Source organism: Coregonus lavaretus, assembly GCF_964263955.1.
Source record: "Coregonus lavaretus genome assembly, chromosome: 35".
In the NCBI taxonomy this organism is placed as follows: Eukaryota; Metazoa; Chordata; class Actinopteri; order Salmoniformes; family Salmonidae; genus Coregonus; species Coregonus lavaretus.
In genome coordinates, this window is record NC_140022.1 from 19026643 (window position 1) to 19050979 (window position 24337).

The 24337-nt window shown below is 48.4% G+C and overlaps 1 protein-coding gene across 1 annotated transcript in view; it reads right to left on the reverse strand.

The window, feature by feature from the left end:
• The window catches only part of LOC311109568 (zinc finger protein 804A-like), a gene marked incomplete at both ends in the record, with an annotated part of 88090 nt that overhangs the window by 20100 nt on the left and 43653 nt on the right, over positions 1–24337 (reverse strand). Inside the window, one exon of the mRNA XM_084152488.1 lies at positions 1258–1401. Within this exon, the coding sequence (XP_084008614.1) occupies positions 1258–1401 (144 nt within the window). The remainder of the gene's footprint in view (positions 1–1257; positions 1402–24337) is intronic.

The window sequence follows — 24337 nt, forward strand, 5'->3', positions numbered from 1 at the left end:
TTTCTTGTTTGTTTCACAATAAAATATATTTTGCATCTTCAAAGTGGTAGGAATGTTGTGTAAATCAAATGATACAAACCCCCAAAAAATCTATTTTAATTCCAGGTTGTAAGGCAACAAAATAGGAAAAATGCCAAGGGGGGTGAACACATTCGCAAGCCACTGTACTATGTTGTTGATCCATCCTCAGTTTTCAGCTATCACAGCCATTAAACTAACATTTTTAAAGTTACCATTGATCTCATGATAAAATCCCTGAGCGGTTTCGTTCCTCTCCGGCAACGGTGTTAGGAAGGACGCCTGTATATTTGTATTGACTGAGTGTATTTATCCAAAGTGTAATTCATAACTTCACCATGCTCGCAATTTAATACATTTTTCATGCAGTCTTTAACACAACAAAATGTGAAAAAAGTGAAGGGGTGTGAATACTTTCTGATGACACTGTATATATAGCATTTTGTAGATGTTTTTATCCAAAGCGACTTAGTCATGCGCGGTCCTCTGTAGCTCAGCTGGTAGAGCACAGCGCTTGTAACGCCAAGGTAGTGGGTTCGATCCCTGGGACCACACATACGTAAAAATGTATGCACGCATGACTGTAAGTCGCTTTGGATAAAAGCGTCTGCTAAATGGCATATTAAATTATTATTATTATATTATGCGTGCATTCATTTTAAATATGGGTGGTCCCGGGAATCAAACCCACTACCCTGGCATTACAAGTGCCATGCTCTACCAACTGAGCTTCAAAGGACCACAAACTTTGTTGAAGGCATGAACAAGAAGCACATTTAGTTGAATAACGTGTACACTGTAGTTCAGCTTTTCCCAAACTCAAGGGGTGCGCGTTTAGTTTTTTGCCCTAGGACTACACAGCTGATTCAAATAATCAAAGCTTGATGATGAGTTCATTATTTGAAACTCCCCAGGACCGAGTTTGAGAAAAGCTGCTGTAGTTAACGGGGGATATAAATGTGTACACTGTAGTTAATGGGGGATATGCTCATTCAGGGTACAGGTCAAATGTTTTTCTCAAGTTATGCAAGTCATGCAAATACTGTAGTATGGAAGAACAATAAACATCCTTTATCCCATCATATTCTTCTGATATGTACTTTGAAATCAAATATGCCCTTTTGTTGGAGATTGCTATGTTTGTTTGCTTTGTCATTCGTAGATAAAAAATGTTTGGCAACGTTGAAATGTAACTAGTCTGAATGAATTGCATGGTAGGAGGTATTAGGTGCACCATACCTGTTTGTGAGCATGGTCGTAAGAGTTGATGTGGTTGTCAAACTCCTGATGCTTGTAGTACTGCTTGTCACACAGCTCACAGTAGAAGTTAGCCTTCAGGTCCTCAAGGGCCTCAGTCATAGTCCTCTCCTTCTGTGAGTAATCCTGGTCAGGGAAAATTGAGAAAAAATATTAAATTCAATTATATGTATCACTAGCTAGGTTTCAATTCAATTTACCATAGATTTTCATGTGAATATTCAAAACTCTGCATAAAATAATATGCACCTTTTCCATCAAAGGATAAGTATGTGCGTGATGGCGTAGTGCACATTAAAATATTGTTTGCAATTAAATTCCAATGTACCAAATGAAAAATACAAGTTAAATGGGTTTCCATCGCATTTTCAACTCTACTGATGATGTTGTTACAAACTGTTGCGTTATATAGCAAATGTGCACACTCTGGTCTTGGCACGTGCGCTTTAGCCAACAGCTCACAGATACAGTGCGGGCAGGCTACCTACATTATGAGATTATTAGGGAGATCAAAATTTACACAACAGTTACCCGGAGGAAAATGGGGGAGGGTCACGCTTTTTCAATATCAGTCAAGGGGAGGGTTTAGTATTTTTTTTTTTACATTTAGTCTAGGGGAGGGTCATGTAATTTGTAATCGATTAAATGTCATATTGCTCAGGGTTTGAGAATTAGTTGCTTATTATAGTATCTCATGTGTGCCCGATGATGCCCCTCATCCCTGATTCTCTGCAGGGCTCTCAATATAAGTGTGCCTAGTGTGGTCTCAATAAAATGATCCATAGCCTATACTATAGGCTATACGAAGAGCATACTCGGAGAGGCACAGGGCAAAGTTAGATTTCCAAGAAAATGTACTTATTTTCCCATTTTTTGCACTGCTGGGATGGTGTATATAAAACTAGGCTACCCTGCATTACACTCTGCAATGGAGAGGCGTTCCCAATCATGAGCCCTGGCCCGCCCTGCTCTTGCTGATGTAAACCCTTATGTACTGCCTAACCAATGACTGTGCTTCAGTGGCACTTCAGGAGGCGAGTCAATTTGTCAAAAAAATGCAATATCTGTGTGCGCGGACTAGGCCTACTGATGTCCTGTTCAGTTTTAGAGGGAGAGCATGAAGATGAGAAGGAGACCGGAGGTAAGCTTAATAATGTTACGGCTATAATTGATTTGAATAAAAACAATATGTTTCGTTGCCCATAATGAAGGTATTTTAAAGAGTTATTGATTTCACAATAAACCATATTCGAGTAACGTACATTACTATGAAGCGGCAGCTGCGGAGATGGACAGCGCATGGGTGCTGAAAGTAGGCTAATTCGAGAAGGCCTAATTCATTTAAACAGTCTACATTTTAATTTGACTTTAGGCTATTAACAACAAGAGGTCTTTGTGTTGGAGCCTATTTATTCCTGTAGGCACCAAATAGGTCATATTTTATATTTGCATGTTTCCAATTCATGATGCATTTCTGTTGTATGTGTGTTTGCCATTAATCCCCTGTCAAGTGAGTGTACCCCCTCTACAGGCCAATGGAGAATAGGCATGCATGCTCCAAGGCCTACTGGGAGTGACTGGAATGGCAGCACACACAGTCTTTTGACCATACCAGACCATGTTTACCATGCTGTTTGTTTCTTTAGTTTAATGATCAGAATTTATTTTGGTAGAATTCTATACATTTTTGTATCCAGAAGAGTGACAAATACATGTATTATTATTTTTCAACTTGAATCAAACTCTGGACACTGGATTTGTATGTGTCAAGACTAACATTTCACCACTCTCCATTGTGACTAAAGGATTAGAATGGAAATTGTATTGGGACAATTATATTGGACCATTTAACCACTACAATTTCTATTTAAGAAATAAGTGGTAGTCCTACCTGTTTCAATTCATTCAGTCACCCAGTATTTTACAAATGTTCCATCCTGAGAAAAAATCACTTTTCTCCTGGGTAACCTGGTATTTCCCACAGAAAACTGGAAGTGTCATTCAAACACATAAATATGTCTGGATTTGATTAGAGCTTTGATCGGCATAAAAATTCAACCCTGATTCTACATGAGCCTGATGAGCCATACATTAAATTCGTTTTATGAGCCCTACTTTAAAGACATTTTATGAGCCCAAGCCCAAAAAAGCCTAAATGTTTGTGCCCTTATCCAATACATAGGCTAACGCACATTACGCACTACAGAAAAACATAAAAGCCCATTGATGTAGCTATACTCTCTCTTGGGTAAATAAATGAAACAAGCTCCAGTAGGCTAATCTTTTTGAGTGTGGATTGTATTACTTTATTGTATTGTATTATATGGGCTGGAATTACGCACCTCGTTCAAACCATGAAGCTGGAAGAGAACATGCGATGCTGGTGCAGGACATGCGGCCTACAAAGTTATGTAGCTACTTAGCATATTAGCTAACCCTTCCCCTAACCTTAACCCTTTAACCTAACTCCTAACCTTAACCCTAACCCCTAGCCTAGCTAACGTTAGCCAGTTAGCTAACGTTAGCATTAGCCACCTGGCCAATGTTAGCCACAACAAATTGTAATTCATAACATATAATACGTTTTGCAAATTTGTAATATATTATCCTTTTTTGCATATTGTAGAAATTGCAATTCGTATCATATCATACGAAATGGATGATGGAAATCCACAAATTAATACATAACATATCATAATAAATGGAGTGTCGCTGGTTTACGTACAGAATAATACGAAATGCTCTGAGACCAGGTTGGTCGGCCATGATTAAGAGCTTTGCTGAATGTGTCAATGTTCTGTTCATTGATGGCCTGGTGATGACCAGGTCATTTTGGAAAACCATGTCTGCTCTGACAGCACCAAACAGTAAATCAATCAGCTTTCTCCTGCCACACCGCTTACAGTTGAGGTCAGAAGTTTACATACACCTTAGCCAAATACATTTAAACTCAGTTTTTCACAATTCCTGACATTTAATCCTAGTAAAAATTCCCTGTCTTAAGTCAGTTAGGATCACCACTTTATTTTAAGAATGTGAAATATCAGTATAATATTATAGAGAATTATTTATTTAAGCTTTTATTTCTTTCATCACATTCCCAGTGGGTCAGAAGTTTACATACACTCAATTAGTATATGGTAGCATTGCCTTTAAATTGTTTAACTTGGGTCAAACGTTTCGGGTAGCCTTCCACAAGCTTCCCACAATAAGTTGGGTGAATTTTGGCCCATTCCTCCTGACAGAGCTCCTTGCTCGCACATGCTTTTTTAATTCTGCCCACTATTGGATTGTGGTCAGGGCTTTGTGATGGCCACTCCAATACCTTGACTTTGTTGTCCTTAAGCCATTTTGCCACAACTTTGGAAGTATGCTTGCAGTCATTGTCCATTTGGAAGACCCATTTGCAACCAAGCTTTAACTTCCTGACTGATGTCTTGAGATGTTGCTTCAATATATCCACATAATTTTCCATCCTCATGATGCCATCTATTTTGTGAAGTGCACCAGTCCCTCCTGCAGCAAATCACCCCCAAAGCATGATGCTGCCACCCCCGTGCTTCACGGTTGGGATGGTGTTCTTCGGCTTGCAAGCAACACGCTTTTTCCTCCAAACATAACGATGGTCATTATGGCCAAACAGTTATATTTTTGTTTCATCAGACCAGAGGACATTTCTCCAAAAAGTACGATCTTTGTCCCCATGTGCAGTTGCAAACCGTAATCTGGCTTTTTATGGCGGTTTTGGAGCAGTGGCTTCTTCCTTGCTGAGCAGCCTTTCAGGTTATGTCGACATAGGACTCGTTTTACTGTGGATATAGATACTTTTGTACCTGTTTCCTCCAGCATCTTGACATGGTCCTTTGCTGTTGTTCTGGGATTGATTTGCACTTTTTGCACCAAAGTTCGTTCATCTCTAGGAGACAGAACCTCTTTCCTGAGCGGTATGATGGCTGCGTGGTCCCATGGTGTTTATACTTGCGTACTATTGTTTGTACAGATGAACGTGGTAACATCAGGCATTTGGAAATTGCTCCCAAGGATGAACCAGACTTGTGGAGGTAAAATAAAAATAGTCTGAGGTCTTGGCTGATTTCTTTTGATTTTCCCATGATGTCTCCCGAGTGGCACAGTGGTCTAAGGCACTGCATCGCAGTGCTAGCTGTGTCACTAGAGATCCTGGTTCGAATCCAGGCTCTGTCGTAGCCGGCCGCGACCGGGAGACCCATGGGGTGGCGCACAATTGGCCCAGGGTAGGGGAGGGAATGGCCGGCAGGGATGTAGCTCAGTTGGTAGAGCATGGCGTTTGCAACGGCAGGGTTGTGTGTTCGATTCCCACGGGGGGTATAAAAAATTATGTATGCACTAACTGTAAGTCGCTCTGGATAAGAGCGTCTGCTAAATGACTAAAATGTAAATGATGTCAAGCAAAGAGGCACTGAGTTTGAAGGTAGGCCTTGAAATACATCCACAGGTACACCTCCAATTGACTCAAATTATATCAATTAGACTATCAGAAGCTTCTAAAGCCTTGACATCATTTTCTGGAATTTTCCAAGCTGTTTAAAGGCACAGTCAACTTAGTGTATGTAAACCTCTGACCCGCTGGAATAGTGATACAGTGAATTATAAGTGAAATAATCTATCTGTTAACAATTGTTGGAAAAATTACTTGTGTCATGCACAAAGTAGATGTCCTAACCGACTTGCCAAAACTATAGTTTGTTAACAAGAAATTTGTGGAGTGGTTGAAAAACAAGTTTTAATGACTCCAACCTAAGTGTATGTAAACTTCCGACTTCAACTGTAGATCCACTCACCCACACTCTCACGCTGTGATAAACCAATATATGGACCAGCATGGTAGTAGGAAGAATCTTTCATACGCTCACAAAATGTCTACATTTGGAAAGTTTGGAGAGTTAGAGCATGTTTCAGAGTGAATCAAAGTGAATCGTTTTGATTCACAAATTATCTCAGTAAAAGAGAAGTAAAGCAAAATGTTTTTTTCTTCTGTTTACTCAAACTTATTGCTAACCAAAGATTACATAATGCTTATGTAACGAGTATTAATATTGCCTTGTGTATTTCACCTAAATCCTTTCATTTGTTTTTATTTTCCATATCCATGGATTGTGAGAGTATCGATTGCTATGTGGTATATTGCTCTTGCCTCTTCTTATCTTCAAGTCAGCCACGGGAGTTTCCCCTCCTCAGTCTGTTTTGATTCAACTGAGGAGAGGTATGGGTGCTGTCACACACTGGCTCTGGGACTCTATATGTTGAGCCAGGGTGTGTTCATTCTATGTGTTGTATTTCTTTGTTGGGAGTTCTAGTTTGTTTATTTCTTTGTTGGCCTGAGTGACTCCCAATCAGAGGCAACGAGTGTCAGCTGTGGCTGGTTGTCTCTGATTGGGAGCCATATTTAAACTGTCGGTTTTCCCTTAGTGTTTGTGGGATCTTGTTTCGAGTTGGTTTGTGTTAGACCGTGAACTGTCACGTTATCGTTTTGTTGTGCTTATTATCACTGAAGATAATAAAGTTCAATATGTTCGTCTGCAACGCTACGCCTTGGTCTTCATCTGTTCTAGACGATCGTGACAGAAGATCCCACCATACAAGGACCAAGCAGCGTGTCCAGGAGCAGGCAGACTGGACATGGGAGGAAGCGCCGGGAAAGGAGATGGAGAGGTGATGGCCCAGGTGGGCAAATCGTGGTCCTGGGAGGACATGCTCGAGGGCCATGGGCTAGGATTAAGGCCCTGGCGAGAGAGGAGCAGCGGCGTCAGCAGTGTCATCGTCGGACGGACGAGAGGCAACCCCAAAATGTTTTTAGGGGGGGGCACACGGCATGGGTGGCTGGGCAGCAGGAGGCTGCCACAGGGCGATTTGCGGGCCAGAAGGCAGGTTGGCGGAGCCTGGCTGGAGAGCGGAACCAACTTCCCGTACTCAGGCATGGCAGCATGGGACGGGGCAGGTTCCGCGGTATGCGGAGCGGCGTACTGTGCCACGAGTGGTCCGGCATAGTCCTGTACGTCCTGTGCGAGCACCCCGCACGTGTCGTGCGAAGGTGGGTATGCAGCCAGGACGGAGTGTGCCGGCTCAACGCTCGTGGTCTCCAATGCCTCTCCGCGGTCCCGGATATCCTGCTCCAGTGTCACGTGCTGTTATGCCAGTACGGGTACACAGCCCTGTACGTCCTGTGCGGATGCCTCACACAGAGTGTGTGAGAGTAGCCATTCAGCCAGGACGGGTTGTGGCCGCTCTTCACTCCAGGTCTCCTATCCGTCTCCACAGCCCGGTTCGGCCTGTCCCTGCTCCACGCACCAAGCCTACGGTGTGCGTCGCCAGCCCGGTACGGCCTGTCCCTGCTCCACGCACCAAGCCTACGGTGTGCGTCGTCAGCCCGGTCCGGCCTGTCCCTGCTCCACGCACCAAGCCTACGGTGTGCGTCGCCAGCCCAGTCCGGCCTGTCCCTGCTCCACGCACCAAGCCTACGGTGTGCGTCGCCAGCCCGGTCCGGCCTGTCCCTGCTCCACGCACCAAGCCTACGGTGTGCGTCGCCAGCCCGGTCCGGCCTGTCCCTGCTCCACACACCAAGCCATGGGTGCGCATCGTCAGCCCGGTCCGGCCTGTCCCTGCTCCACGCACCAAGCCTATAGTGTGCGTCGCCAGCCCGGTCCGTCCCTGCTCCACGCACCAAGCCAGGGGTGCGCATCGTCAGCCCGGTCCGGCCCGTTCCTACTCCACGCACCAAGCCAGGGGTGCGAGTCGTCAGCCCGGTCCGGCCCGTTCCGGCTCCATGCACCAAGCCAGGGATGCGCATCGTCAGTCCAGCACAACCCGTGCCTGGGTCACCGGTGCCTAATCAGGTACCGGTCAACTGCTCCACAACGGAGCTGAAGCTAACCGCTCCTGCTACGTCCATTTCAGCCCCAGCCAGCGGGGCCAGACCGGACCAGGGGCGCTATGGGGGGTTTATTGGAGGGTGGTGGGCAAGCCCGGAGCCAGAACCGCCCCCGAGGAGGAATGCCCACCCAGCCCTCCCCTGTTTTGTTCTAGTTGAGGCGTGGTCGCAGTCTGCGCCTTTAGGGGGGGGGGGTACTGTCACACCCTGGCTCTGGGACTCTATATGTTGAGCCAGGGTGTGTTCATTCTATGTGTTGTATTTCTTTGTTGGGAGTTCTAGTTTGTTTATTTCTTTGTTGGCCTGAGTGACTCCCAATCAGAGGCAATGAGTGTCAGCTGTGGCTGGTTGTCTCTGATCGGGAGCCATATTTAAACTGTCGGTTTTCCCTTAGTGTTTGTGGGATCTTGTTTCGAGTTGGTTTGTGTTAGACCGTGAACTGTCACGTTATCGTTTTGTTGTTTTGTTGTGCTTATTATCACTGAAGATAATAAAGTTCAATATGTTCGTCTGCAACGCTGCGCCTTGGTCTTCATCTGTTCTAGACGATCGTGACAGGTGCAAATGTACATATGGTATAAATGTTTACAAGTAAAACGTCATGTAATTTTGATAGAATGTATTCCAACATTGTTGTATTGCTAGCAAACCTTTTGTGATTAAATAGTATTCTGCTGAAAGAGTTTTCTACCGAGTGGTGCAATGTTATGCTAGCTAGCTACAGTACATGCTAGCAGGCTGTCTGTAACATAGTGTCATAACTGTCCACGAGAATCCAAATAGATCAGGTTTGCAATGAATACCTTCAACCAGACACCCTCTCACCTGCAGAGGGGGGAGGTGGGAACTGGTGGGGGGTTTGCACCTCACGCCCTGTTGTAAATCAAGGAGAGAAGATTCAGGTCTCCCTCTCCAATGTTCACCAGAGGAATGTGCCTTTGTTTCCACAGACTTTTCCTGCCAAAACTCTAACACGTTCTAAAGCGAATACTGGAACAATATTTCTAACATAGAAGGTGGGGAATGGTCAGAGGCGATCTAAAGAACACTAATGTTGTTTGTTTTGTTATTTTGAGAAAATGTTAAAGGAAATACTGTAACTTGGAAAGTATACCCACTACATGTATGAAGTTTCCATCCGATGCGTTGTGCATGAAATATGAAAGTGTTTTTGTTAAGAGAGGGATGCGATTTTAGCAGCCATAAGAGGTAATTGTTTTACATCAACTTGCACAGTGACAAGTCATGCCACTGAGTGAGGTCAGAGAGCGTGTCAGCCTGACGGAACCGCCCTTTTGAACAAACTGTATAAAATGATGGGTTATGAATTAACATATCAGACCAGAAAGACATAAAGCTGCAGCTGCACGTCTAAAGTGGTTTGAACTCTGAATTGCAACACAGGGTGGAGAAGGAAAACTCACTTCCCGGACAATCACTGGTACGGCTGATTAGCCTATCTTCAAAGAAGCAACTTCTAGAGCGAATGGAAGGAAAATTAATTATGTAGTTCTGTTCAGGACTATATGACAAGTCACCGGATACCGGACAACTACAGAGGAGGACAACAGTAGAATACATTTTGGACAATCACAGCCTTACAAGCGGGCCGCGAGAAGGCACAACTCCCTTTCCAGGGCAGTCCTGTCCACCGAGAGATACACAGCGAACCAGACATTTCAAGTAAATACATTCATGATTTCTTACTCAAAGAGGGTGGCGGTTCGTGTGCAAAGGCAATGGGTACTGTACATGTAAAGTGTGGTGTACCGCTGGCCAGCTCTCTAGGTGCTCTACTCTTTTCTATTTTTACCAATGACCTGCCGCTGGCATTAAATAAAGCATGTGTGTCCATGTATGCTGATGATGCAACCACAGCTAATGAAGTCACTGAAACCCTTAACAAAGAGTTGCAGTCTGTTTTGGAATGGGTCGCCAGTAATAAACTGGTCCTGAACATCTCTAAAACTAAGAGCATTGTATTTGGTACAAATCATTCCATAAGTTCTAGACCTCAGCTGAATCTGGTAATTAATGGTGTGGCTGTTGAACAAGTTAAGGATACCTTAGATTATTACCTTAGATTGTAAACTGTCATGGTCAAAGCATATAGATTCAATGGTTGTAAAGATGGGGAGAGGTTTGTCCGTTATAAAGAGATGCTCTGCTTTTTCACCACACTCAAAAAAGCAAGTCCAGCAGGCTCTAGTTTTGTCTTATCTTGATTAATGTCCAGTTGTGTGGTCGAGTGCTGCAAGGAAAGACCTAGTTAACCTCTACGGGATCGGTGTCCCGTATACGGGATGGTTGAGCTAATGTGCGCTAATGTGATTAGCATGACTTTTGTAAGTAACAGCATGTCCAGGACATAGACATGGGCAGAAAGCTTAAATTCTTGTTAATCTAACTGCACTGTCCATTTTACAGTAGCTATTACAGTGAAATAAAATACCATGCTATTGTTTGAGGAGAGTGCACAACAACAAAGAACTTATCACGGTAACTGGTTTGATACATTCACCTCTGAAGGTAAATAATGTACTTACATTCAGTAATCTTGCTCTGATTTGTCATCCTGAGGGTCCCAGAGATAAAATGTAGCATAGTTTTGTTTGATAAAATCAATTTTTATATTCAAATATAGGAACTGGGTTCTACAGTCTGAACCCTTGCTGTCTCTGGCTCCACACCCACCCCGCCCGGCCATCTAGATGTGTGAAAGTTAGTGTATAAGTAAATTATCCATCATGTATGACATTCCTGGGTGTATATAAACTTACATTTTGTATTACCATATCATTTTTGTATGTTCTCTGTAGTTATGTACTTGAAAATGTGTCAATTGATCAAATCGGCAAATTTGGGCAGATTTGATACAAAATAGTCCAGTATTGCAGTGCTTCACTGGATCAATCTGAACCTTTGCACACACACTGCCCTTACACAGCCTAAATTGCGCCTAAATGGTAATATTATATTGTGGCCTTTCTCTTGCATTTCAAAAGAACGCATATTTTTTTGTTTGTATTATCTTTTACCAGATCTAATGTGTTATATTCTCCTACATTAATTTCACATTTACACAAACTTCAAAGTGTTTCCTTTCAAATGGTATCAAGAATATGCATGTCCTTGCCTCAGGTCCTGAGCTACAGGCAGTTAGATTTGGGTGTGTCATTTTAGGCGGAAATTTAAAAAAAGGGTCCGATCCTTAAGAGGGTAAGCTGCAGCTGGCCCAGAACAGAGCGGCACGTCTTGTTCTTCATTGTAATCAGAGGGCTGATATAAATACTATGCACTCCAGTCTCTCTTGGCTAAGAGTTGAGGAGAGACTGACTGCATCACTTCTTCTTTTTATAAGAAACGTTAATGTGTTGTAAATCCCAAATGGTTTGCATAGTCAACTTACACACAGCTCTGACACATACACTTACCCCACCAGATGCCACCAGGGGTCTTTTCACAGTCTCCAAATCCAGAACAAATTCAAGAAAGCATACAGTATTGTATAGAGCCATTATTGCTTGGAACTCTGTTCCATCTCATATTGCTCAAGTGAACAGCAAACCTGGTTTCAAAAAACAGATAACGCCTCTCCCCTATTTGACGTAGATAGTTTGTGTGTATGTATTGCTATGTAGGCTACGTGTGCCTTTTGTATTTATTTTGTAGTTCTGTCCTTGAGCTGTTCTTGTCTGTTAATGTTCTGTATTATGTCATGTTTCATGTTTTGTGTGGACCGGAGGAAGAGTAGCTGCTGCTTTTGCAAAAGCTAATGGGGATCCTAATAAAATACCAAAAATAACACTTTCTACCGCAGATGCGGAAGGCCGACATAGGCGGATAAGGTGTATTTAGATGCAGCCCATGCAATTTTTTTTTAAATATTTGATACATGTAATTCTGTTTCCTTTGTTATGCAGTACACAAAAAACCTGTCCAGTAAATATACCACTTTGTGGTTAAAGGAATTCCTGCCTCAGTCTCCTCCATTCCTCTCAGTCACCTGACCCGTGACCACCTGTTCACCTTCTCTATTGTCAGTCATCCTACCTGTCCGGCTACACACACAGATTCCAATAATCTTTCAATTGTCCTTCGTGCCGGATCATGACTGAACCAAAGGCAGGTGAAAAAGAAATGGAGGAGGATAAGGAAGAATTGTCTCCACTAGAAGGGAGGAAAGATGAGGAAATAGCAGCTGAGGCTAAAGATGAGGGAAAAGTCCTGGAAAGAATAAAAGATCCAGGAGTTAGGCCTAAAGCACCGAAGAAGGCTTCATCCTCAACCACCAGCAGCACCAGGAGAACCAGGCAACAAATGAGCAGACAACCACCTGGTTATCATAAGGAATGTGTGGTGGAGTTTCCCCCACCAAAGGGCAAGCCCACTAAGGCTCAAAGCAGCGATGGATCCTGTATGTTTCAGACATCAACCATCCCGTCCAAGCCACGGACCGGAAACTGCTTTGTAACAGGATAATGGTCTACTGGAAGAACCCATGGAAGAGGTAACAGCAGAGGTCGACCAGCTCTCCAAGGCAGGCTCAGCTCATCCCTCAAGTTATGGGAAATCGTCGAGGCACTCTAGAAGGAGTGACTCTAGATGGAGTGAGAGTTCAACCAGTGGATACCCCTTTGGAGGTGGCCATGGCAGACACCATGCACTAGCCCTCAGCGATTCACAGACAGCTGTCCTACAAGAGAGGATAAAACTATTAGCGTTGGAGGAAATTGAGCATCAGATTGAGGAGGAACGACAGTCTGATGAACGATGTCACCGATTGGATGTGCAGGCCCGTAAAGATCTACAGGAACGGGAATTCATTGCCAAAGACCTGGCACAGCAGCGGCGGTGATGTCAAGTAAGAAGGGAATTGGAGGAGGCACGGATAGTCTCATCCTTCCTGGAGTGGAACGAATAGGGAGTTGACCTGACCACAACTCCACATGGAACTGACCTGTCTGCCTCTCTTTCCCAATCTGTTCCTCTGGTACAGCTTGGCACACAGTCCCGGGAGGCTCCGAGGTCAACAGCCAGCACAGACCACGGGGGACAGGTCGCTCTGCCAGCAACACAAGTTAGCATTCCCACTCCATCTAGCCAAAGCACCTCTCCTTCGCCTTTCCGCCAATTACCAACAATGGCAAATCGTTCCTCTCATCCAGGGCCTGGGCCAGGCCAGTCATCAACCATCAGGTGGGTTAACTCTCACTCATTTCAGGCTGCCACCAATGGAGGGTCTGGAACAGTAGGGGACAAGCCCAACGAGGCCACAGTGAGCTCACCAGCAGTCCTGGTTTTATCCTTCATGCAACCAGAAGAGGGAGCCAACATCATGGAACTGCTAGTAGCCTCAGCCTATGGAATTCCCAGATCCAAACTGCCATACTTTGAGAGAGGAAAGGAGAAGTGGAAGTGGCTTGGAAGTGGCATTGGAGAGCCTACTGGGTATTCAGTCATATGTCAGAACGCTACAAATACCAAGTACTGATGGATCACTTGCGGTTCCCCAGTGCATACAAGCTGGCCAAGTCCTATATGCACTCTGCAACACCATACACTGCCACTCTCCAGGCCCTGAAAGCGAGATATGGTGAGCCACGCCAGCTAGTCCAGAATGAACTACACAACATCCTGAACGCACCTCCAATCAAAACAGGAGACCATGCTGCCTTCCAAGAGTTCTCCCTTGCTGTCCAATCCCTGACCTCAATACTCCAATCCGTTGAAGGAGAAGACGGGAATAAGCTGAAATGTGGCTCCCACGTGAACAGGCTCCTTGGCAAGCTTCCAGCCTACCTCATAGACAATATCATTGAACATTGTTTGAACAAAGGCATCCTGAAAGAGGGCTTGAGATGCACCTATGCCTTCAAAGACCTGGCAGCATGGTTGCAGGTAAAGGTGAAGAGCATCGCTCACCAGGCCTCAATCTCAGCCACAGCTTCTGGGGTAAGGAAAGGAGTTTAAACGCAAGGAGGGTCATCAAAGGCAGAATCCCACTACCATGTCCTTAAGTAGTGGGGGAAAAAAATGTAAATGTAAAAGTAGTGAAACCAGGGAGGAACCCGGAAGGGAGGAACCCTGGAAGAAGGCCTCTCTCAAGAGCAAGAACATCAAATTCCAGCCGTACTGCCCCTATTACAATATTAAGAGGAACTTCCTGGGCTCATGCCTCAAGGTACAAAAGCTCACTCGACCCCAATTGAAAGCCTGGATAACTTCAGGTGAGCGATGCTACAAGCGTGCCCGTAGCCATAAAGCTGAGACCTGCACATTGAGGAAACCCTGCAACAGCTGTAAGGAAATCCATCTCAAAGTGTTGCATGATGTAATTCCTCAAGCACCGAAGGAGGAGAGTATGCTCATGGTAGGAGCCGCAAAGGAGCTCTACCTCGACCAGCCTAACTGGTCTCAAAGGGTCATGTTGAAGGTGGTAAAGGTCACTTTGCAATGCGAAGGGAGGGGTATGGATACATTTGCCGTTCTAGATGATGGGTCTGAACGAACAGCTTAACCTGAAGGGGACCCCCGAGACCCTTATCCTCAGAATGGTACGACAGGATGTTATACAAGTGAAGGGCTCTGCCGTGACCTTCTGCGTTTCACCTTCAGGACAGAGGGACGTGTCCTACAACGTCACATTTACATGTACATTTTAGTCATTTAGCAGACGCTCTTATCCAGAGCGACTTACAGTTAGTGAGTGCATACATTATTTATTTATTTTTCATACTGGCCCCCCGTGGGAATTGAACCCACAACCCTGGCGTTGCAAACGCCATGCTCTACCAACTGAGCTACATCCCTGCCGGCCATTCCCTCCCCTACCCTGGACGACGCTGGGCCAATTGTGCGCCGCCCCATGGGTCTCCCAGTCGCAGCCGGCTAGGACAGAGCCTGGATTCGAACCAGGATCTCTAGTCACCAATGCCTTCACTGCCCGGTGAGTGTTCTACAGAAGCAATATCCTCAACTCAGAGGACTGCCTCTTTCCAACATGGCCAGAATTGCGCCACTCATCCTGATCGGGTCAGACTACCCACACCAAGCCGCTGGTCAAAGCCTGAATGACTGTCTGCTCCCCGGATCAACCTTAGGTCCTTCCTTGCTCGGTGTCCTTCTCAGGTTCCGGCAGCACTCCACAGCCATCAGTGGAGACATCAAAGCCATGTTTCATCAGATTCGTCTGCTGCCTTACGACACCGCACTGCTCCGGTTCATATGGCGGGATATGGAATGAGACGCTGAGCCCACAATCTATGAATAGCAAGTACTCCCATTTGGCACCTCATGCAGTCCTTGCTGTGCCATATATACAGTTGAAGTCGGAAGTTTACATACACTTAGGTAGAAGTCATTAAAATTGGAGGTGTACCTGTGGATGTATTTCAAGGCCTATCTTCAAACTCAGTGCCTCTTTGCTTGAAATCATGGGAAAATCAAAAGAAATCAGCCAAGACCTCAGAATTGTTTTTGTAGACCTCCACAAATGTGGTTTATCCTTGGGAGCAATTTCCAAATGCCTGAAGGTACCACGTTCATCTGTACAAACAATAGTACGCAAGTATAAACACCATGGGACCACGCAGCCGTCATACCGCTCAGGAAGGAAACGTGTTCTGTTCTCCTAGAGATGAACGTACTTTGGTGCGAAAAGTGCAAATCAATCCCAAAACAACAGCAAAGGACCTTGTGAAGATGCTGGAAGAAACAGGTACAAAAGTATCTATATCCAAAGTAAAACAAGTCCTATATCGACATAACCTGAAAGACCGCTCAGCAAGGAAGAAGCCACTGCTCCAAAACCGCCATAAATAAGTCCAGACTACAGTTTGGAGAAATGTCCTCTGGTCTGATGAAACAAAATAGAACTGTTTGGTCATAATGACCATCGTTATGTTTGGAGGAAAAAGGGGGCGCTTGCATGCCGAAGAACACCATCCCAACCGTGAAGCACAGTGTCACGATCGTCTGATGAATGAACGGACCAAAGCGCAGCGCGTTGAGTGAACATGATAACTTTAATCGATAAAGCACAAAAATACAAAACAAACGACGATTCGTGAAGTCCTCTGCTAAACTGACAGAAACGGAACAATAACCCACAAACCCCACAGGAAAACATACAGAAATAAATATGGCTCCCAATCAGAGATAACGAGCCGACAGCTGACACTCGTTACCTCCGATTGGGAGTCATTGACCAAACCTAGAAATACAACACTTTGACACCCAACATAGAACAAAACCACATAGACTGCACACACCCTGGCTCAACAATATTGAGTCCCAGAACCAGGGTGTGACAGTACCCCCCCCTAAAGGCGCGGACTGCGACCGCGCCTCAAAACCCCCAAACAGGGGAGGGCTGGGCGGGCATACCTCCTCGGTGGCGGTTCTGGCTCCAGCCTAGACCACCACCCCACCATAGTCACTACCCGCTTACGTAGGTTCCTCCAAATGACCCCCACCGGTTTAAGGGGCAGCACCGGACTAAGAGGCAGCACCGGACTAAGGGGCAGCACCGGACTAAGGGGCAGTACCGGACTAAGAGGCAGCACTGGACTAAGGGGCAGCACCTGACTAAATGGCGGATCCTGGCTGGCTGGCTCTGGCGGATCCTGGCTGAGCGGCTCATGGCTGGCTGACGGATCTGGCTGCTCATGGCTGGCCGACGGATCTGGCTGCTCATGGCTGGCCGACGGATCTGGCTGCTCATGGCTGGCTGACGGATCTGGCTGCTCATGGCTGGCCGACGGATCTGGCTGATCCTGTCTGGCCGAAGGCTCTGGCTGATCCTGTCTGGCGGAAGGCTCTGGCTGATCCGGTCTGGCGGAAGGCTCTGGCTGATCCTGTCTGGCCGAAGGCTCATGGCAGACGGGCGGCTTTGCAGGCTCAGTACAGACGGGCAGTTCAGACGGCGTTGGGCAGACGGACAGTTCAGACGGCGTTGGGCAGACGGGCAGTTCAGGCGCCGTTGGGCAGACGGGCAGTTCAGGCGCCGTTGGGCAGACGGGCAGTTCAGACGGCGTTGGGCAGACGGACAGTTCAGGCGCCGTTGGGCAGACGGGCAGTTCAGACGGCGTTGGGCAGACGGACAGTTCAGGCCCCGTTGGGCAGACGGCAGACTCTGGCCGTCTGAGGCGCACCGTAGGCCTGGTGCGTGGTGCCGGAACTGGAGGTACCGGGCTGAGGACACGCATCTCAGGGCTAGTGCGGGAAACAGCAACAGGGCATGCTTGGCCCTGGGGACGCACATAAGGCCTAGTGCGGAGAGCAGCAACAGGGCATGCTGGACCCTGGGGACGCACATAAGGCCTAGTGCGGAGAGCAGGAACAGGCCGGGCTGGGCTGGCGACGCGCACCGTATCCCTGGTGCGAGAGGCCGGAACAGGCCGGGCCGGGCTGGCGAAGCGCACCGTATCCCTGGTGCGTGGAGTAGGAACAGGCCGGGCTGGGCTGGCGACGCGCACCGTATCCCTGGTGCGAGTGGCCGGAACAGGCCGGGTCGGGCTGGCGAAGCGCACCGTATCCCTGGTGCGTGGAGTAGGAACAGGCCGGGCTGGGCTGGCGACGCGCACCGTATCCCTGGTGCGAGAGGCCGGAACAGGCCGGGCCGGGCTGGCGAAGCGCACCGTATCCCTGGTGCGTGGAGTAGGAACAGGCCGGGCTGGGCTGGCGACGCGCACCGTATCCCTGGTGCGAGTGGCCGGAACAGGCCGGGTCGGGCTGGCGTAGCACACCGTGGACCTGGTGCTTGGAGTAGGAACAGGCCGGGCTGGGCTGGCGACGCGCACCGTATCCCTTGTGCGAGTGGTCGGAACAGGCCGGGTCGGGCTGGCGTAGCACACCGTGGACCTGGTGCTTGGAGTAGGAACAGGCCGGTCCGTACCGGGAACACACACCACTGGCCTCAACCGAGGATCAGGAACGGGCCGGACCGGACTGGCAACACACATCAGTCCTTCACGCCGTGCCACAAACACTTCCCTCCCTCTACTCGCCAATGGCTCCCGTACTCCGTTAGCCTTCTCTCCTTTTCTCCCTGTGGCAGCCTCCTGCTGCCCAGCCGCCCAAGCCATGTGCCCCCCCCCAAAAACTTTTTGGGGTTGCCTCCCGTCCTTCCGACGATGGCCCTGCTCCTCTCCTGCCAGGTTCTCCCCCTTCATCGCCCTCCGGTACCGGACGGCCTCCTCCTGGGTAATATGTCCCCAGCCGAGGAGGACATCCACCAACGTTCTCTCCTGACCCGGCGCCTCCTCCCATGTCCAGACCCTTTGCTCCTGGACGCGCTGCTTGGTCTTTCTTTGGTGGGTTTTTCTGTCACGATCGTCTGATGAATGAACGGACCAAAGCGCAGCGCGTTGAGTGAACATGATAACTTTAATCGATAAAGCACAAAAATACAAAACAAACGACGATTCGTGAAGTCCTCTGCTAAACTGACAGAAACGGAACAATAACCCACAAACCCCACAGGAAAACATACAGAAATAAATATGGCTCCCAATCAGAGATAACGAGCCGACAGCTGACACTCGTTACCTCCGATTGGGAGTCATTGACCAAACCTAGAAATACAACACTTTGACACCCAACATAGAACAAAACCACATAGACTGCACACACCCTGGCTCAACAATATTGAGTCCCAGAACCAGGGTGTGACACACAGGGGTGGCAGCATCAAGCTGTGGGGGTGCTTTGCTGCAGGAGTGACTGGTGCACTTCACAAAATAGATGGCATCATGAGGAAGGAAAATTATGTGGATATATTGAAGCAACATCTCAAGACATCAGTTAGGAAGTTAAAGCTTGGTCGCAAATGGGTCTTCCAAATGGACAATGACCCAAAGCATACTTCCAAAGTTGTGGCAAAATGGCTTAAGGACAACAAAGTCAAGGGATTGGAGTGGCCATCACAAAGCCCTGACCTCAATCCTATAGAACATTTGTGGGCAGAACTGAAAAAGCATGTGCGAGCAAGGAGGACTACAAACCTGACTCAGTTACACCAGCTCTGTCAGGAGGAATGGGCCAAAATTCACCCAACTTATTGTGGGAAGCTTGTGGAAGGCTACCCAAAACGTTTGACCCAAGTTAAACAATTTAAAAGCAATGCTACCAAATACTAATTGAGTGTTGAATGTGATGAAAGAAATAATAGCTTAAATAAATAATTATCTCTAATATTATTCTGACATTTCACATTCTTAAAATAAAGTGGTGATCCTAACTGACCTAAAACAGGGAATTTTTACTTGGATTAAATGTCAGGAATTGTGAAAAACTGAGTTTAAATGTATTTGGCTAAGGTGTATGTAAACATCGACTTCAACTGTACGCTCTGCAGAGACACGCCCGGGAGCACGCAGACAGTAACCCTGAAGATTGGGATTCAATGGAGAATGCCTTCTATATGGATAATAACTTACAGAGTCTCCCATCAACTGCTGAAGCAAAAGCACTCCTCGACAAAGTCAGGAATCTGCTGTCCAAAGGGGGATTCGAGGTCCTACAGTGGGCCAGTAACACAGCAGAGGTTATCCAGCACCTCCCGCCACAAGCCAGGTCAAGTAGCATTGAACTATGGCTGTCGCAGTCTGGCGCTAAACCACAAGAGCCCTCTAGGATGGAGCTGCATACCAGATACCCTGGGGTACAAGCACCGCTCAGCCCTGAGCACCAAAACCCCAACTCTGCGCACCATCGCAGCCTGGCAAGTCAATACGATCCCCTCAGGTATATCCTGCGATACACAACCCGGGCCAAAGTCCAGGACCTGTGGCAGACCAAGAGGGACTGGGATAATCTGATCCACCCAGCTGATCTAGTGGAACGATGGATCTGTTGGGAAACAGAGTTGTCGGAGCTCTCCAAAGTACAGATGCTAAGGTGTAATGTGCCACCCTGTGCTGACCAACTAGGATCAAGCCGGGAACTTAATGTGTTCTGTGACGCTTCAGAGTGGGCTTCTGGAGCGGTTTCCCATCTCCGAGTGGCGGACGATGCAGGCCACACCCATGTCTCCTTTGTCATGGCCAGGTCCAGGGTCGCACCCAAGAAGCAGTTGTCAATACCTAAGCTGGAACTCAGCGCTGCCCTTTCCAGAGCCCAGTTGGCCTCCACCTTGCAAGCCGAGCTCACCTTGACAATCCAAAGGGCGATCTACTGTGGTGATTCGACCACATTACTGACCTGGCTCAAGTCGGAGTACGGCAGGTATAAGGTGTTCGTCGGAACTCGCATTGTGGAAATCCAAGACCTAATGGAAGTCAATGATTGGCGGTATGTTGACAGCACAAACAATCCTGCTGATGACATCCCTCGTGGTAAAACTCTCCAGGAACTGGCTCCACCCCATCGCTAGAGCTTGGGACCACCATTCTTGTCCCAACTGGAGAACGAGTGGCCGACAGCCCCCGTGCCTGTGGCCCCTCCACAACCAACTGAAGCTCATCAGTTGAGGAAGTCCGCCCAATGCTACAACATCTCTATGGAGCCAACAACAGCTCTCCCTGACCCAGCACAATCCCAAACACTGAAGGATCTGATCGCCACCACCAACCAGACCTCAGATGGGGTGGCTTCCATAACCACCTCCCTCACTGCAGAGACACTCATCCTACAGCATGCACAAGCAGTCAGCTTCCCTGAGGAAACCCGTCTTCTCTCTCTTGCCCCAGAGTATGACCAAATACTCAGAATGTGCCAAGCAGAAGTCTTTGATCCCGATGCTATGCATCCAATTATCATCGACTCCAGACACCCTCTCACCAGCCTCATCAAGTTATGATGAGAAGCTTCTCCACCCAATGCCAGAGAGAGTCTATGGGAAGATGAGGCAGAAGTACTGGATACTTGGAGGATGAGGAGCCATTCGCAAGCACCAATACATCTGCATGGAATGTCAGAGATGGTGGACAATTGTGCCCAAAAAGGGCGGATTTGCCCTCTGCTCGCTCCTCAAACCTCCTTTCTGGTCAACAGGAGTAGATTGCTTGGGTCCTTTACAATCAAGTTAGGTCGTCGAGTGGAGAAGCGCTAGGGCATTCTGTTCAAGTGCTTGACAACTAGATGTGTCCACCTAGACCTACTTGTGACTTTGGATGCTGAAACCTTCTTCATGGCCCTACGGCAGTTTATCTACCAACGGGGGAAACCCTACGAGATCTTGGCTGACAGAGGCACAAACCTCAAGGCAGGAGAAGCCAGGTTGGAGGAAGCTTTCCAAGCAATGGAACCAACCCTACAGGATCAACTGATGGACCAACAAATCTCTTTCAAATTCAAACCTCCAGGAGCTCCTCATTTTGGAGGAACATGGGAGCGAGAGATCAAATCGGTGAAGATGGCCTTACGAGTCGTCCTGGGGGACCAAACTGTCACTGAAACCGTCTTGCGGACTGTCCTGATAAAGGTGGAAGGGATACTGAACTCCAAACCTTTGGGATATCTCTCTGCAGACATCGCTGACCCAGATCCGGTCACACACCGAATCTGCTCTTGATGGGGCGCCGAGACTTCCTCAAGCCATGTATGCTGATACCAACCTCACTGGCAGATGCCGGTGGCAGCACAGCCAGATCTTGGCTGACCTTTTCTGGGCCAGATTTATTACCTACCAAGCCTACAACACAGAGAGAAATTGCGGAGAGAAACGGACAGCCTGGACAATGGTCAAGTAGTAATGATAGTGGACCCTCAACTGCCTCGAGCCTCCTGGCCGGTGGGCCATATCACCAAGACCATGCCTGGTACCAACGGGCGTGTTAGCTCAGTGGAGATCCAGGTAAAGAACCGGACATATATCTGGCCAGTTGCCCAGATAATTCCTCTCCCTGAGGATGTGGAGGGATGAGCCTTTTGAGGAGTGTGGTATTCAACATAATTCCGGGGTGGCTGTTGAAAAGGCCCATGGAGTTGGTGTAATTGCCCTTTAATTCATGGCCACTTGCGCAGCTGGGCCAGAGTGTTTTAATTAGGTCAGGTGGAAATGTCCAACAGATATCAATTCATTAAAAGAAGGAAATCGCCACCGCCCAACCTTGCTGCTTACTCTCCCCCAAATTCAGACATTGTGTGTGTCCACTAATCAACGTAAGTCCACCGAATCTGTTATCTTTCATCTGAACTATCTGTTGCTGTAACACTCTGGCTCCACGGACATTTATTCTTGAGCCAGGGTTGTTCATGTTCATTTGTTTTGGGTGTATTTCTATGTTGGGGTGTCTAGGTTGTGGTATTTCTATGTTGGGTGTCTGTATTCATTGACTCCCAATCGGAGGTAACGAGTGTCAGCTGTTCGGCTCGTTATCTCTGATTGGGAGCCATATTTAGGCTGTATGTTGTCCTGTGGGGTTTGTGGGTTTTTGTTTCCTTGTTGCTGTCGTTATCAGTAGTGGAACTTCACGTATCGTTCTTTGTTGTTTTCTCGTGTTGCACTTTAAGTAAATAAAGTCATCATGTTTCTCGGAACACGCGCTGCGCTTTGGTCTCATCATTCACACGATCGTGACAGAAAAACCCACCAAAAAAGGACCAAGCAGCGCGTCCAGGAGTTATGGACGCCTCCTAAAGATTTTTGGACATGGGAGGAGATCCGGGCTGGAAAGGGTCCTTGGGCACAACCGGAGGAGTATCACCGCCCTCGGGAAGAGCTGGAGGCAGCCAAAGCCGAGAGGAGGTGGTACGAGGAGGCAGCGCGAAGGCGAGGCTGGAAGCCCGTGGAAGAGAGGCAACCCCAAAAAGTTTTTGGGGGGGGGCACATGGCTTGGGCGACTGGGCAGCAGGAAGCTGCCACAGGGAGTATAGGTGAGAGGGCTAACGGAGTACGGGAGCCATTGGCGAGAAGAGGCAGGGATGTGTGTGTGGCACGGCGTGAAGGACTGAGGTGTGTTGCCAGTCCGGTCCGGCCCGTTCCTGATCCTCGGTTGAGGCCAGTGGTGTGTGTTCCCGGTATGGACCGGCCTGTTCCTACTCCACGCACCAGGGATACGGTGCGCTTCGCCAGCTCGGCCCGGCCTGTTCCGGCCACTCGCACCAGGGATACGGTGTGCGTCGCCAGCTCAGCCCTGCCTGTTCCTACTCCACGCACCAGGGAGACGGTGCGCTTCGCCAGCCCAGCCCGGCCTGTTCCTACTCCACGCACCAGGGATACGGTGCGCTTCGCCAGCCCGGCCCGGCCTGTTCCGGCCACTCGCACCAGGGATACGGTGCGCGTCGCCAGCCCAGCCCGGCCTGTTCCTGCTCTCCGCACTAGGCGTGAGGTGAGTCCCCAGGGTCCAGCATGCCCTGTTCCGGCTCCCCGCACTAGGCGTTATGGGAGTCCCCAGGGTCCAGCATGCCCTGTTCCGACTCCCCGCACTAGCCCTGAGATGCGTGTCCTCAGCCCGGTACCTCCAGTTCCGGCACCACGCATCAGGCCTACGGTGCGTCCCCAGGGCCAAGCATGCCCTGTTGCTTCTCCCCGCACTAGCCCTGTGATGCGTGTCCTCAGCCCGGTACCTCCGGTTCCGGCACCACGCAACAGGCCTACGGTGCGCCTCAGAGGGCCTGAACTGTCCGTCTGCCCAACGGGGCCTGAACTGTCCGTCTGCCCAACGGGGCCTGAACTGCCCGTCTGCCCAACGCCGTCTGAACTGCCCGTCTGCCCAACGGCGCCTGAACTGCCTGTCGGCCCAACGCCGTCTGAACTGTCCGTCTGCCCAACGCCGTCTGAACTACCCGTCTGTACAGAGCCTACAAAGCCGCCCGTCTGCCATGAGCCTTCAGCGCCGTCAGCCAGATCGGAGCCGCTAGAGCTCTCCGCCAGACAGGATCAGCCAGAGCCTTCCGCCAGACAGGATCAGCCAGAGCCTTCCGCCAGACAGGATCAGCCAGAGCCTTCCGCCAGACAGGATCAGCCAGAGCCTTCCGCCAGACAGGATCAGCCAGAGCCTTCCGTCAGACCGGATCAGCCAGAGCCTTCCGTCAGACCGGATCAGCCAGAGCCTTCCGTCAGACCGGAGCAGCCAGAGCCTTCCGTCAGACCGGATCAGCCAGAGCCTTCCGCCAGACCGGATCAGCCAGAGCCTTCCGCCAGACAGGATCAGCCAGAGCCTTCGGCCAGACAGGATCAGCCAGATCCGTCGGCCAGCCATGAGCAGC